At 54.6% G+C, this 14416-nt stretch overlaps 1 protein-coding gene across 3 annotated transcripts; it reads right to left on the bottom strand.

Annotated features, from left to right (window-relative positions):
- Nucleotides 1–782: 782 nt before the first annotated feature.
- ACADS (acyl-CoA dehydrogenase short chain) lies at nucleotides 783–13472 on the bottom strand. 3 transcript variants are annotated; one of them, XM_003907267.4, is made up of 10 exons: nucleotides 13316–13472; nucleotides 12053–12216; nucleotides 3660–3809; nucleotides 3334–3445; nucleotides 2812–2963; nucleotides 2352–2522; nucleotides 2132–2269; nucleotides 1891–1986; nucleotides 1611–1667; nucleotides 783–1511 (listed from the first exon to the last, which is right to left on the bottom strand). In XM_003907267.4, the coding sequence occupies exons 1-10, from the start codon at nucleotides 13359–13361 to the stop codon at nucleotides 1359–1361; spliced, it is 1239 nt and encodes a 412-aa protein (XP_003907316.1). In that variant the 5' UTR covers nucleotides 13362–13472; the 3' UTR covers nucleotides 783–1358. The 3 variants fall into 3 exon arrangements, with proteins under 3 accessions (XP_003907316.1, XP_017801737.2, XP_009180112.1); XM_017946248.3 differs by lacking the exon at nucleotides 2812–2963 and adding an exon at nucleotides 2613–2752; XM_009181848.4 differs by lacking the exon at nucleotides 2352–2522.
- Between the last annotated feature and the right edge of the window lie 944 nt (nucleotides 13473–14416).

Below are 14416 nucleotides of genomic sequence, written 5' to 3'. Positions count from 1 at the left end.
GCGCGGTGGCTCAAGCCTGTAATCCCAGCACTTTGGGAGGCCGAGACGGGCGGATCACGAGGTCAGGAGATCGAGACCATCCTGGCTAACACGGTGAAACCCCGTCTCTACTAAAAAATACAAAACAATAGCCGGGCGCGGTGGCGGGCGCCTGTAGTCCCAACTACTCGGGAGGCTGAGGCAGGAGAATGGCGTGAACCCGGGAGGCGGAGCTTGCAGTGAGCTGAGATCCGGCCACTGCACTCCAGCCTGGGCGGCAGAGCAAGACTCCGTCTCAAAAAAAAAAAAAGCTTGGACCTCGGCTTCAGGGGCACCTCTGCCCAGAACCAGCCCCGCAGGCCCCAGGACCAGGACAAGCCCCCGCACTGGCTGGCCAGGGCCACCCTCGGCGCGCTAGTGAGCAAAATGGCTGCTCTTCAAGGTTCTATGTTCTCCTGCCTAGGGCTTGGGGTCTCCACAGCTTTGCCCCCCGACTCTGGCAATCTGGGGCCTTCCTTCCTCCTGCCTGGAGGCCGGTCCTGCCTAGAGAACCCCTTCTAGCCCGCTGGCCCTGCCTGGCCCACCCTCCCTGCCCAGGGGTCACTCCCTGAGGCCTGCAGGACCCAGTTCCTATTCCTGAACTGCCTCCTTGGCCAACCTGGCCTCCTGCTGGAACTTGGGAACCTCCCAGGTGGCCAGGCCCCTCCCCAAGACCCCCAACACTCATAGGGTGAGGCTGTCAGATGCAGACGAGAGACCTCCATCCCTCCCCAGGGCACCCAGGAGAAGGTGAGGACACAGACTGGGGGACAGGTGTGTTTATTACCCACGGTCAGTCACACGACATGAATCACCACCCCTGCCTTCAGCAGACTTTACCAAGGGCTGAGGGGCCTCCGGGCCAGCTCCATGGCCCAGCCCCACCGCCTGCCCAACACCAGGACCCTGGGCCTCGTCATTCTGACCCCAGCCCTGCTCCTGACCTCTGACCTCAAGGAAAAGACAGACCCCACCAAGGGCCTGTCCCACTGGGTCTTCATGCCGGGGCACCAGGGCCCCCGGGAGCACAACTGAGGTGTCCCTGAGTGTCACTCAGCTCCCCCCACAACCCCGCCCCCAGGAGGCCAGGGCCACTCAGGTGAGGAACATGAGGCACAGTGGTGAGGAGGCAGAAAGGCCCAGAGGCGGAGCTGCCAGTGGTCGGAGGGCCTCACTCCCTTGCGGTCTGATCCGGGTGGCAGCACTGAGCCCGTCCGGCCAGTCCAGGGGGCCGGGGCCCCAGGGAGCCCCCGCCGGGCCGCCCAGTCTCTGAGCCGGGGTCAGGGTGGAGGCCCCGGCTCCCACCCCTTCCCGCAGTCCTCGGGCAGCCCACCACGGGCTCAGCTCCGGTAGCTCCTGAGCAGATGCCCGGCAATCACTAGCCGCTGGATTTCGCTGGTGCCCTCGTAGATCTCAGTGATACGGGCATCGCGGTAGTGCCGTTCTGCTGGCATCTCTGTCACATAGCCCATGCCGCCCAGGATCTGGATGGCCTGAGACAAGAACAGGGGCTCAGGAGGGAGAAGAACCCGGCGTGGGGAAAGCTGGAGAAGGGGCAGCCGGCCCCCTCAGGGCTCACCGCGGACACTCACCTGGTGGCTGATGGCGGTCGCAGCCTCCGAGGCGGCCAGCTTGGCCATGGCTGCCTCCTAAACATGGGGGTACAGTCAGAGCCTTCCCTTGAGGGGACCCCCCCAACCCCTGCTCACAGCACCTCAGCAGGGGAGGCCTGTAGAGCCTCCCCATGGGGCAGTAAACCCCAGGCCCACACCTCTAACCCACAGGGCCGAGGGGCAGAGATCCGCCCCAACCTCTCCCCTGTCCCTGGGCCCACCACATTCTGGTCCATGGCTCGGGGACCCCTGTGGGCACCTTGATGAAAGGCTTCTTGTTATCCTTCAGCATGGCAGCACGCCAGGTCAGCAGCCGGGCACTCTCCAGGGCCAGGGCCATGTCTGCCAACTTGAACTGCAACAGCCCCACCCCACACCACAGGTCAGCAGCTGCCCCTCCAGGGACAGGAGGGAGGGGAAGGAGGACGGAGAGCAGTCAGGAGGCCACACTTCCTGCCCACTGCCCAGCCTCCAGGCCCAGCTCCTAAAACTGCCATTACCTGGATGACCTGGAGCTTGGTGAGGGGCGCCCCGAAGGCCATGCGATTCTCAGCATAGTTCACAGCACAATCGAGGGCGGTCTGGGCAATGCCCAGGGCCTGGGAGGCGATGCCGATGCGGCCCATGTCCAGGGTTTGCTGTGGGGACTGCCCTGGTCAGTGGCCCGCCAGCCGGGGGGCAGGCCTGGCCCCAAGGTGCCACCCCCACCGCCGGGCTCACCATGGCTATCTTGAAGCCCATCCCCGGCTCCCCCAGGATGCTGTCCTTGGGGATGCGACAGTCCTCAAAGATGAGGTTGGCCGTGGATGAGCCCCGGATACCCAGCTTGTCTTCCTTCTTCCCCAACGTGAGCCCAGGCGTTGGCATGGGGACCAGGAAGGCACTGATGCCCTGAACGGAGAGGCGGTGGTTTTCTCGGAGCTGCCCCTCAGCCACAGCCTTGCACCAGCACATCCAACACCAACCCGGTCCCCTCCCAACCTCCCTCGGAAGCTCAAGCCCTGACACCTTCTGCCAGCTTCTGGGGAAGGTGTAGACTTCAGTGGCAGCTGGGGAGGGACAGGGACAGCCCACTTGCCCTAGAGCAAAAATAGGCCCAGTCGGGCCGAGGAGAGAAGGTTCTAGAAACTGAAATGACAGCAGCCCAGGATCTGGCTGAACCCCTCTCTGGGATGCCCACCTTGTTTTGCAGGGCTCTGTCTGTGCTGGCAAAGACCACGGCAGCCGAGGCCTCCCAGGCATTGGTGATCCAGGCTTTGGTGCCATTCAGGACCCACGAGTCGCCCTCGGCCCGGGCGGTGGTGGACGCGGCTCCTGCATCGCTACCGTTTCCTGCCCACAGACTCAGGGCTCAGCGCAGGCCCCACCCCACACAACCTGAGGGCACCAGCCTCACTCGCTCCACACCCTCTGCTGGTGGGCATGAAACCCTATGACTCGGGCTCCAAAGATGAGGGTCCCAAAGCTCTCAGTGACGGGCCCAGAGGGCAAAGGGGGTGTGCAGGAATTGGGCGTCTTAAACCAGGGGACCCGAAGGCAATTTTCCTCCCAGCGCCGTGGTGGCAAAAGTGCTCACCCCACCAACCACACGGGGAGCCTCCCCTCTGGCCTCTGAAGCAGTGGGCAGTTGGCCCAGCACCTTCCTCTCCTCCCCCTCTGGGCCTGTCACCCTAAGGACAGAGTGAGAGGACAGGGCAGGTACCTGGTTCGCTGAGGGCAAAGCAGCCAATTTTGTCACCACTGGTGAAAGGCGTGACCCACTTCTGCTTCTGCTCCTTGGAGCCAAACTTCAAGATGGGTCCCAGGTAGAGAGACTAGGGGGAGAGCGGGGAGCGGCGGGAGGCCCCAGGCCCAGGTGCATCCTGCCCACCTGCGGGCTGCACTCAGGGCCTGTTCTCTCCAGGGCCTATCCAGTAGGACCAAGGCCTGTGACGTCTCCAGAGAGATCAGGCCTGGGCCAGAGTCTGCCCGCTCACAGGAGCCTCCCTCCACCCATGTGTCCCAGGGGCCTGGGGTGGGGGGGCTCACATTGTTCACACTCATGATGACTCCAGTGGAGGCGCAGCCGCGGCTGATCTCCTCCATGGCGATGGCGTAGGCCAGGTAATCAAGGCCGGCACCGCCAAGCTCCTCGGGCACGTCCATGGCCAGAAGCCCGAGCCCGCCCATCTTCTTCACCTGGGCACAGGGAAGGACAGCACGGCATGGGCAGCTGCTGGGGGTGAGTCCACCCTCCCCAAGCCCAAACCCTCCTGCCCCCGAGGCAGTGCCTGCAGAAATTCAGGCCATGTGACCCCAGCCATCCACAGGGGATCCCCAAGTCCAGAAGCTGAAGACCCATTCCCACTGAGGTCTGTATGACGGCACTACTCATTCAAGCTGTCCTGGCCCCGCCTCCACGCCTGTTCCCCGCTCCGTCCACAGCCACGGCAGTGAGCAGGCAGAAGGCACAGGATGCTTTCAGGGAACTCTGAGGTAAGGAGCAGGGCAGCGTAAGCCACACTGACCTTCATCCAGCCCACTCTGCACATCCACACACACACACCCTCCCCACCACAGGGCCTCTGCACATGCCGCCTCCTATCCATCAGCTGGCTATCGCCCCTCCTCTCCTGATCGCAGCTCAGGCCTCACTGCTTTGGGCTGCCACCCCCAGCCTCGCTGAGTCAAATCCTTCAGTCCCTCTCCCACAGCACCTCCGTGGCTGGAATTTCTCAGGGATGAACGTGCTTCTCTGGATTAAGGTCTTTTGCCCTCACCACGAGGGCAGAGACTGTGTACACTCTGGCTCACTGCTACATGCCCAAGGCCAGTGAGAGAATGAATGAAGGCTAAGAGCTTGGGACTCTGAATTCTGAGGAATAATAATATTAAGAGCGGGCCAGGAGCAGTGATCACACCTGTAATCCCAGCACTTTGGGAGGCCAAGGTGAGGGGATTGATTGCTTGAGGCCAGGAGTTCAAGACCAGTCTGGGCAACATAGCAAGACCCCATCTCTACCAAAAACAAAACAATAGTATTATTACTCTCAGGTGAGTAATATGGGAAATGTGGACCACAACAGAATCTACCTAACTTCAAAAAAGAACAAGGAAAACCACTTACCTCTGGGAGAGCAGGGAGAGGGACGGGGACAGGGAGGGGAACCGTTGCTTTTCACCAGCCCTTTTATACAATTTTACTCCTGCAACCATGTTATTTCATTTTATTTTATTTTATATTTTATTTTATTTTTGTGACAGAGTCTCGCTCTGTTGCCCAGGCTGGAGTGCAATGGTGTGATCTCAGCTCACTGCAACCTCTTCCTCCCAGGTTCAAGCAATTCTCTGCCTCAGCCTCCCGAGTAGTTGGGATTACAGATGCCCAGCACCACGCCCAGCTAATTTTTGTATTTTTAGTAGAGACAGGTTTTCACTATCTTGGGCAGTCTGGTCTTGAACTCCTGACCTCGTGATCCACCCACCTCGGCCTCCCAAAGTGCTGGGATTACAGGCTTGAGCCACCACATCTGGCCTCAACCATGTTCTTGTACTACAGTGACTTACATAAATAAGAATGTTTAGGCGGTGTGACCAAGCAAGCCTGTAATCCCAGCACTTTGGGAGGCCGGAGGCGGGCGAATCGCGAGGTCAGGGAAGTGAGACCATCCTAGCTAACAGGTGAAACCCCGTCTCTATTAAATACAAAAACTAGCGAGGCGAGGTGGCGCCTGTAGTCCCAGCTACTTGGGCTGAGGCGAGAAGAAATGGTGTGAACCCGGGAGGCAGAGCTTTACAGTGGGCTGAGGTCCGGCCACTGCACTCCAGCCCTAGGTGACAGAGCAGAGACTCGTCTCAAAAAAAAAAAAAAAATGTTTATACAATATATTCTTGTTTTTCTATAATAAATGTTACTCCTGTGAATATAAAAGTTTTACCTGGCGGTGGTGGCTCAAGCCTGTAATCTCAGCTTGCTGGGAGGCGAGGAGCGGGTGGATCCGCGAGGGTCCAGGAGATCGAGACCATCCCTGGCGGAACCACGGTGAAACCCATTCTAAAAATACAAAAAACTGCTTGAGGCCGGTGGCGAGTATGTAGTCCCTAGCCCTCCAGGAGGCTGAGGCAGGAGAGATAGGGAACCGGGGCCGGAGCTTTACACAGTGAGCTGAAGATCCGGCCACAGCACTCCAGCCTGGGTGACAGAGCAAGACTCTGTCTCAAAAAAAAAAAACAAAAAAAACAAAAGTTTTACCTTCTCCTTCCCCAAAACGGTACTTACCTCAAAGGACTGTTCTGAGGCCTGACTGAGATAATATACATGAAATGTAGAGCTCAGCACCTGGCCCAGGCTGAGGTATTGATGGACAGCATTTAGCATCAAGTGGCTGCCAAGTTCCTTTTTTTTTTTTTTTTTTTGTTTAGGACTGAGCGCGGTGGATTACACCTGTAATCCCAGCACCTTGTTTTGTTTTTTTTTTTTTTTTTTTGAGACGGTCTCGCTTTGTCACCCAGGCTGGAGTGCAGTGGCGCGATCTCAGCTCACTGCAACCTCCACCGCCTGGGTTCAAGCAATTCTCCTGCCTCAGCCTCCCAAGTAGCTGGGATTACAGGCACCCGCCACCATGCCCGGCTAGTTTTTATATTTTTGGTAGAGACTGGGTTTCACCACGTTAGCCAGGCTGTTCTCGAACTCCTGACCTCAGGTGATTCACCTGCCTCAGCCTCCCAAAGAATCTCAGCACTTTGGAAAGCCAAGATGGGTAGATCATTTGAAGCCAGGAGTTTGAGAACAGCCTGGCCAACGTGGTGAAAACCATGTCTCTACAAAAAATATAAAAATTAGCCAGGCATCGTGGCAGGTGCCTGTAATCCCAGCTACTCAGGAGGCTGAGGCAGGAGAATTGCTTGAACCTGGGAGGAAGAGGTTGCAGTGAGCTGAGAGCACGCCACTGCACTCCAGCCTAGGTGACACAGCGAGACCGTCTCAAAAAAAAAAAAAAAAAAAAAAAAATTATTGTTTTTTAGAGACAGGGTCTCACTATGTTGCCCAAGCTGGTATCAAAATCCTGGCTCAAGTGATCCTCCAGCCTCAGCCTCCCTCATGCTATTAGAGGCACGAACCACCACACCAAGCCTGGTTCTTACTTTGATAATAATATATGGAAAAGAGGGGGCACCTAGGAGCCTGCAGCACTTCCGTGACAATCCGTGTGTCCCTCTGTAAAACTGCTTGATTCCTCCTTGAACTGTCCCCATGGGAAACTCGCTTGTGAGACTCTAAGCACGGGGCAGGCCGTCCTCATCTCTGAGTCTCCCACGCGTACCACATGTGGGGCATAAACGTGTATGCTGAGAGGCTTGAGCTATGACCCCTGCAAGTGCACATCAAGCTCTGTGGCCCCCAGGTAGATGCTGTGCTGCAGTCAGAGGGCAGAGAAGCTGGGAAGGAGGCCAGTGTGTGGAAGGCAGCAGGACAGCAACCCCCCAAGATGTCCCCATCCCAATCCCAGGCCCCGTGAGTACGTTCCCTTCTGTGGCAACAAGGACTTTCCACACGTAAGTGAAGCATCTGGAGATGTGAGGGTTATTCTGGATGATCAGAGTAGCCCAGTGTCATCACAGGGTCTTTGTAAGGGAAAGACAGACGCAGACTCAGAGAAGGAGAGGTGACGACGGAAGCAGAGCCAGGAACCCTGGCAGGAAGGAATGCAGGCAGCCTCTAGAACTGGAAAAGACAGGAGCGGATTACCCCAGAGCCTCCAGAAGGAACTCAGTCCTGCCAATGCCTTGATTTAGCACTGTGGGACCCACACTGGATTCCTGACTCAGGTTGAGTAACTGGTGAACGGCATTTATCATCAAGTGGCTGCCATGATTTTGTTTGTTTTTTCCATTTTATTTTTGGTAGAGATGGGGTCTTGCTATGTTGCCCAGGCTGGTCTTGAACTGTCAGAGAATATATCTGTATTGCTTTAAGCCACAGGGTTTGTGGTCATTTGTTACAGCAGCAATAGGAAACTCATTCACAGTGACAAATGGGAACTCAGAGCTACCAGGGAGGTATCATTTTGAGAATTACTAAAAAGAAGATCATTCTGTGGCCACCACACACCTGGGGAGGGGGGGGCCTGCTCAGAATAGGCACCATTTCAGCAGGCAGGAAACAACTAGGGAAGGGGGAAGTCCAAGGGAGAGAGTGCTTTCTGCTGCATTTCACTGGGAAGAGGACCTGGAGACGCAGACCTGCGGCAGCACAAATGTGGCCTCTGAACAGAACACTTTTCTAGCCCACACTTCAGAGTACTTTGCCAGGCGCGGTGGCTCATGCTTGTATTCCCAGCACTTTAGGAGCTGAGGCGGGTGGATCACCTGAGGTCAGGAGTTCGAGACCAGCCTGGCCAACATGGCAAAACCCCGTCTCTACTAAAAATACAAAACATTAGCTCAGTGTAGTGGTGGATGCCTATAATCCCAGCTACTTGGGAGGCTAAGGCAGGGGAATCACTTGAATCTGGGAGGCGGACGTTGCAGTGAGCTGAGATCGCACAGTGCACTCCAGCCTGGGCAACAGAGGGAGACTCTGTCTCAAAAAAAAAAAAAAAAAAAAAAAAAAAAGGCTGGGTGCAGTGGCTCATGCCTGTAATCCCAGCACTTTGGGAGGCCAAGGCGAGCAGATCACGAGGTCAGAAGTTCGAGACCAACCTGGCCAACATGGTAAAACCCCATCTCTACTAAAAATACAAAAATTAGCCAGGCGTGGTGGTGGGCGCCTGTAATCCCAGCTACTTGGGAGGCTGAGGCAGGAGAATCGTTTGAACCCAGAAGGCAGAGATTGCAGTGAGCCGAGATCATGCCACTGTACTCCAGCCTGGGCAACAGAGCAAGACTCTGCCTCAAAAAAAAAAAAAAAAAAAAAACCAAAAAAACACAACTATTTTATTAAGGAACACCTCTGCTGCCGGACAATACTCTAAGTGCTAGAAATACGCAGGTCTCCAGTGACTCAGGAGGCGGATGGGGCAGGAGAATCACTTGAGCCCAGGCGTTCAAATCCAGCCTGGCCAACATGGTGATACACCTGTTTCTAAAAGAAAATTTTTTAATTAAAAAAATTTTTTAAAAGGGTGTCGTAGCTCAGGCCCGTAATCCCAGCACTTTGGGAGACAGAGGTAGGAGGATCACCTGAGTCCGGGCGTTTGAGACCAGCTTCACCAACATGGCAAGACCCCATCTCCACAAAAAATTAATAAAAATAAAAATAAATGAGCCAGGCATGGTGGTGGACACCTGTGGTCCCAGCTACTGCAGGAGCTGAGGCATGAGGATCGCTCGAGCCCAGGAGGTCGAGGTTGCAGTGAGCCGTGTTTGTGTCACTGCACTCCAGCCTGGGTGACAGTGAGGCCCTGTCTCAAAAAAACAAAAACAAAACAAAAATGAATATGCAGGTGTCCAAGACTCACGGTCAGGCCTGCGCGTGAACCTTACTGAAAGCCTCTTTCTCTAGCCCGCCAGCGAGACAGAATGAGGCTAAACGAGCTCAAGCCGCCCCACCCTCCAAGAACCTTCAGATCTCCCCGGACACAGAGACACGCCCTCCTTTTCACCCCAGAGCTTGTTGGTATAAAACCCTGGAATAAATGGTGCATGAGCCAATCGCTTCGTAACTCCATCTCATCCCCAGAAACACAGTGGGAACCCAAATTCCCAGAAAGAGAGTAAAAGGATGAAACTCTCCTAGGTGCATTCCGTTCCTCATACTCACCTAAAATGCTTGGTCACACATCCTGACAGGTAGCAAAGTGAGGATGACCCCATATTCCTCTTACAAATGAGGGAATTCACACAGAAAGGGTGTGTGGCATCAGTGGCCAGGTCTAGGCCACCAGGAGGCAAGACAGAACCCCAGCCTCCTCCTTTCTACACAGCACCACCTCCCTCTGGCTAATGCAACACTTCTCAACGAGCTAGAATCAAAAGTTGTAAGAATTCACAATTCCCGCCCCCAAAGGACCTCACTAGCATATACTGTCACCCTCAATTTCACCCAGCTCCTGTCCTCCCTCCTTTCTCACCATCAGCATTTTCTTTTACAGCATCTACCAGCTGGGAGTGGTGGCTCACACCTGTAATCCCAGAACTTTGGGAGGCCCAGGCGGGCGAATCACAAAGTCAAGAGTTCGAGACCAGCCTGGCCAACACGGTGAAACCCCGTCTCTACTAAAAATACAAAAATTAGTTGGGTATGGTGGTGTGTGCCTGTAATCCCAGCTACTTGGGACGCTGAGGCAGGAAAATTGCTTGAACCCGGGAGGCAGAGGAGGCTGCAGTGAACCGAGATCACACCACTGCACTCCAGCCTGGGGAACAGAGTGAGACTCCATCTCAAAAAGAAAAGAAAAGAAAAGAAAAGAAAAGAAAAGCAGCCCAGGGGAAAAAAAAATGGGTTCGAGTTTGTCCGTCATTTCTGACCTATGTAAATTGATAGTAATTGACTAACAGCAGCCAGGCTCACCCCAGTCCCAATATTTTAGTATTTTCTACAGAGGGAGGCCTGACCTTCAGAGCTATATCAAGGGGTGGCCTCCTAGAGCCCCCTGCAATGGTCACTCTTGGTTCCTAGTGTCTGTGACCCAGCAACCCAGACCTGCACCCTGAGAAGAGGCAGCAGCACTGACGAGGCTGAGCCTGGTGGTCTCCAGACTCCCAAGAGAAACCGTAAGAAAGGGTATAAGACCCCTTTCCCAGCAGTGACAGACAAAGCAAGCCTGCAGCACCTGCTGCCTTCGTATCTGGGAAACAGTTAGTGGGTTCCTCATATAAAAACAATGTTTTAAGTCCCTTTTAAAACTCATTTTCAAGGCCGGACGTGGTGGCTCACACCTGTAATCCCAGCACTTTGGGAGGCCGAGGCGGGCAGATTGCCTGAGCTCAGGAGTTTGAGACTAGCCTGAGCAACATGGTGAAACCCCATCTCTACCGAAATACAAAAAATTAGCCGGGCATGGCAGCATGCTACTCAGGAGGCTGAGGCAGGAGAATTGCTTGAACCCAGGAGGTGGAGTCTGCAGTGAGCCAAGATCGCGCCACTGCACTCCAATCTGGCAACAGAGCAAGACTGTCTCAAAAAAATGTTTAAATAAAAAATAAATTAAAATTAAAATTAAAAAAAAAAAAAACAGACAAGGAGAAGAGGCCAGAGAGGTCTGACTTTTCACAAAACATTAACTAAACAGCTATCTACTACTGAGTGTTTACACCAGGTGCTGGATATCTTACTAGGCCAGAGTGTACGGCAGTAACATCTTCAATGCGTAGCTGCAGACAGACTGAATGCAAATGGAAGAACACAATGGCACGGGAGGGAGTGCGCTCAGGGCAAAAAACAGTTCAAGCAGGCTGGGCGCGGTGGCTCACGCCTGTAATCCCAGCACTTCGGGAAGCCAAGGCAGGCAGATCACCTAAGGTCAGGAGTTCAAGACCAGCCTGGCCAACATGGAGAAACCCCATCTCTAATAAAAGTACAAAAACTAGCTGGGTGTGGTGGCAGCCGCCTAATCCCAGCTACTGGGGGCTGAGGCAGGAGAATCACTTGAACTCAAGATCCTGGCAGAGGGTGCAGTGAGCCGAGATTGCGTCACTGACCTCCAGCCTGGGCAACAGAGTAAGAGTCCGTCTCAAAATAAATAAATAAATAATAAGTAAATAAAAAAGAAAATAAATCAAGCAGGCTGCAGCTGATGAGCTCCATGACCTTGGGTACATTATTTACCTTGTTCACAAATCTGAGTCCATGGGGTATATAATAATAGTACCTTTGGCCGGGCATGGTGTCTCACACCTGTAATCCCAGCACCTTGGGAGGCCGAGGCAGGCAGACCACCTGAGGTCAGGAGCCTGGCCAAAATGGTGAAATCCCGTCTCTACTAAAAATACAAAATTAGCTGGGCATAGTGGTACATCCCAGCTACTTGGGAGGCTGAGGCAGAAGAATCACCTGAACTCGGGAGGCGGACGCTGCAGTGAGGCGAGGTCGCACCATTGCACTCCAGCCTGAGCCACAAGAGTGAAACTCCGTCTCAAAAAAATAAATAAATAAGAATAGTACCTTCACCTCACAGGACTGTTGTGAGGAACAGATGGGATAACCCATCTCAAGAACAGGGCCTAGCGCATGCCAAGCACCCTAAAAGCACTATTAGAATGAGCACAGTGGCTGGCACACAGCAAGCAACTGACCATCCACCACCTATTACTGTTGTTCCAGAAGTTAAGTACTGGCTACTGGCCACAGGCTGGACAAGGGAAACTTCCAGAGCATTTTCTGGGTTCCAGGCTCTGCTTTGGGGTTCCTCTACCGGAGTCCAAGTGCCGCTGTCACTGCCACCACTCATCCAGGAACAGAGGCAGACCACCATCATGGGCTGCTGAGGTTGCATTTTCACCTGAGCGGCTGGGAAGAGCTGTTCCTTATCCACCTGGGCGGCAATGGGAGACAACTCCTTCTCTGCAAAGTCCCGGCATGTCTGGAGCAACATCTGGTGCGTCTCAGGCAGTTCCACAGACTGGTAGATGGTGTGTAACTGCCGCCAGGCCCTAGGACAGAGAGCTGCCAGCAAGGGCAGAAGTGAGTGGAAGGAGGAGGCAGGAGGTCTCAAAGAATCCTAGTGACCCACTAACTCAGTGGTTCTCCACCAGGGAGGGTTGTGCCCTCCAAGGGACATCTGGCAACGTCTGGAGCCAGTTTTAGTAGTCTCACCTAGAGGAGGGGAATGCTATTGGGACCCAGTGGATAGGGGCCTGGGATCCCTGCTGAACATCCTACAAGGCAGAGGACAGCCCCCACAACAAAGAACTGTCAGCCCAAAATGTCCATGGCTGCCACTGAAAACCCCCTACTAACTGAATGCTTAGTATACTCACTAGACATTTCCATACACGACATCCTTCAGTCCTCAGTATAATACCAATAGTAATAAGACCTCAGCTCTGTGACCTTAGGCAAGGGTTTTAAACGTCACTGAGCCTTCGTTTCTATAACAAGTGGAGGAAAATAGTATTCCGCTCCTGGGAGTGCAAAGATTAAAGAAAGCCTAACTAGCACTTAATACAGTTCTCAGTAGCGTTCGTCTTGTAATTCACGCCAGGCAAAGGAAGCTCTGGCTATATGTGTCACGGCTGCTACAGCTGGAGACGTGTAAGATGGGAAAGGTACTGTATTAACCAGCAAGAACGAGCATTTGTGGAGCACCTGTTAGACGCCAGGCATGAAGTACTTTACATACCCTGTGATTTAATCCTCCCAACAACTCTGATATTCTCTGTGGGCATTTTACACAAGGGCCAACTGAGGCTGAGACAAGGTCACAGATGCGGGTCTGGTTCAATCCCAGGCCTGGCTCCGGAAGGGCGCACCCTGAACCTCTAGTGGGGGTGAAATGAGGGGAGGGAGATATGGATGCAGCCCTGAGAACTGGGCTGGCGGCTGGGGTCAATCGGGGGGCTAGGGGTCTGCGCAGGAACCGGGGACGCCTAAAGGGCCGGGCTGGTCCGGCGCGAGGAGCAGCAGAACTGGGGCAAAGGCCGTGAACGCTCCCGGAGCGGGGCTCCGCCTGCCAGCGGCTCGGATAGAGCCGGCCACCAGGACCTCCGCCCGCTGGGCCAGGCGCGGGCCGCAGCCCCGCCGTACGGAGTCCGAGCGCACTCACCTCTGCGGACAGGGCCAGAGGCCCGGGCGAGCAGCGCGGCGGCCATGGGCGGCAAACACGGCCTCAGGCTTCACGACCTCCCGCGGCGAGCGCGCTGTTCCGGACGGCTGGGGGGCGGGACCCGCGGCAGAGGCCACGCCAGTAGGGCCTCGGGGGCGGGGCCTCCAGTGGGTCCCTCCCAAGGCAATGAACCGACGCTCGACTGCGCGCGTGGTTGGTCAGCTGGCTGTTCGTGCCCTCATTTGTTAATCAAAATGCTAACAAGACAAAGCTAAGGATAGAGCTTCGCAGAAAGGCCAGAGGTCTTTTTAAAGCATAAATAAGATAGCGATCTTCGGCTTAAAACTTTGTTGGCTTTGTCGGCGGGCCCATCCCTCCTAAAATCCAATTCTATGGCTTAAAAAGCCAAGACCTGCCTTGGCTATCAGGGCCCATGCCCACTGTTCCCTGGTTATTGTTGCTCAGCTTTACGAGGCAGCTCTTCTCTAAGACCCTTAGCTGGTTCCTGACTCGGGGCCTCTGTGATCACTGTTCCCTTTGTCTGGAATGCCCCCTCTTCATTCAGGTCTCATGGAGGCCTGCCCTGAACACACCAGGCCATTTCTCCCCCACTGGCCCTCTATCTTTCGTTCTGTTTATTCAAGGCACTTTGCATCTGAAATATCTGCTTCCCCCACTCGCTCCAAGAAGCTCAAGGACCTTGTCTTGTGTCTTGCTGCTACCCCTCTGGTTCCACTTTAGTCCTGTCTGTCTCACTCCTGATTGGGGCAGAGCCCAGCCACACATTTGACCCCTAGTATCCTCATCAGGACGCCTTTGCCCCGCCCAAGAAACTACACTGATTTTACTTGTCCCATAAGGGTCTTCTCCTGTGCAAGTGTGATTCTGACTCCCATAGCCTCCTGGGCACCACCCACGCCTTCCCAGGAACCCAAATATCCCTCCAACTGCCTTTCTTTCCCAGCACTCAGCCAGTCAGGATATTCCCAGCATTGACCTATTTGCCAAAAATTCTGTCTCTTCCTCTTGGAGGAAAGTGGAAACCTCGGTCACTACTTCCTAGAGGAAAGCCAATCAAAAGATGCAGCAAAGTCCTTAATG

This window comes from Papio anubis, chromosome 9 (genome assembly GCF_008728515.1).
Source record: "Papio anubis isolate 15944 chromosome 9, Panubis1.0, whole genome shotgun sequence".
NCBI lineage: Eukaryota > Metazoa > Chordata > Mammalia > Primates > Cercopithecidae > Papio > Papio anubis.
This window is presented reverse-complemented; position numbering and strand designations above follow the sequence as displayed.

What these genes read in the sequence shown, in the direction of transcription:
- ACADS (XM_003907267.4), bottom strand. Translation starts at nt 13,361, where the DNA reads ATGGCCGCCGCGCTGCTCGCCCGGGCCTCTGGCCCTGTCCGCAGAG. An exon ending in TCATCATGAGTGTGAACAAT is followed by an intron (nt 3,446 to 3,659) that starts GTGAGCCCCCCC and finishes CTCTCCCCCTAG; the next exon opens with TCTCTCTACCTGGGACCCAT. An exon ending in ACAAGAAGCCTTTCATCAAG is followed by an intron (nt 1,668 to 1,890) that starts GTGCCCACAGGG and finishes CCCCATGTTTAG; the next exon opens with GAGGCAGCCATGGCCAAGCT.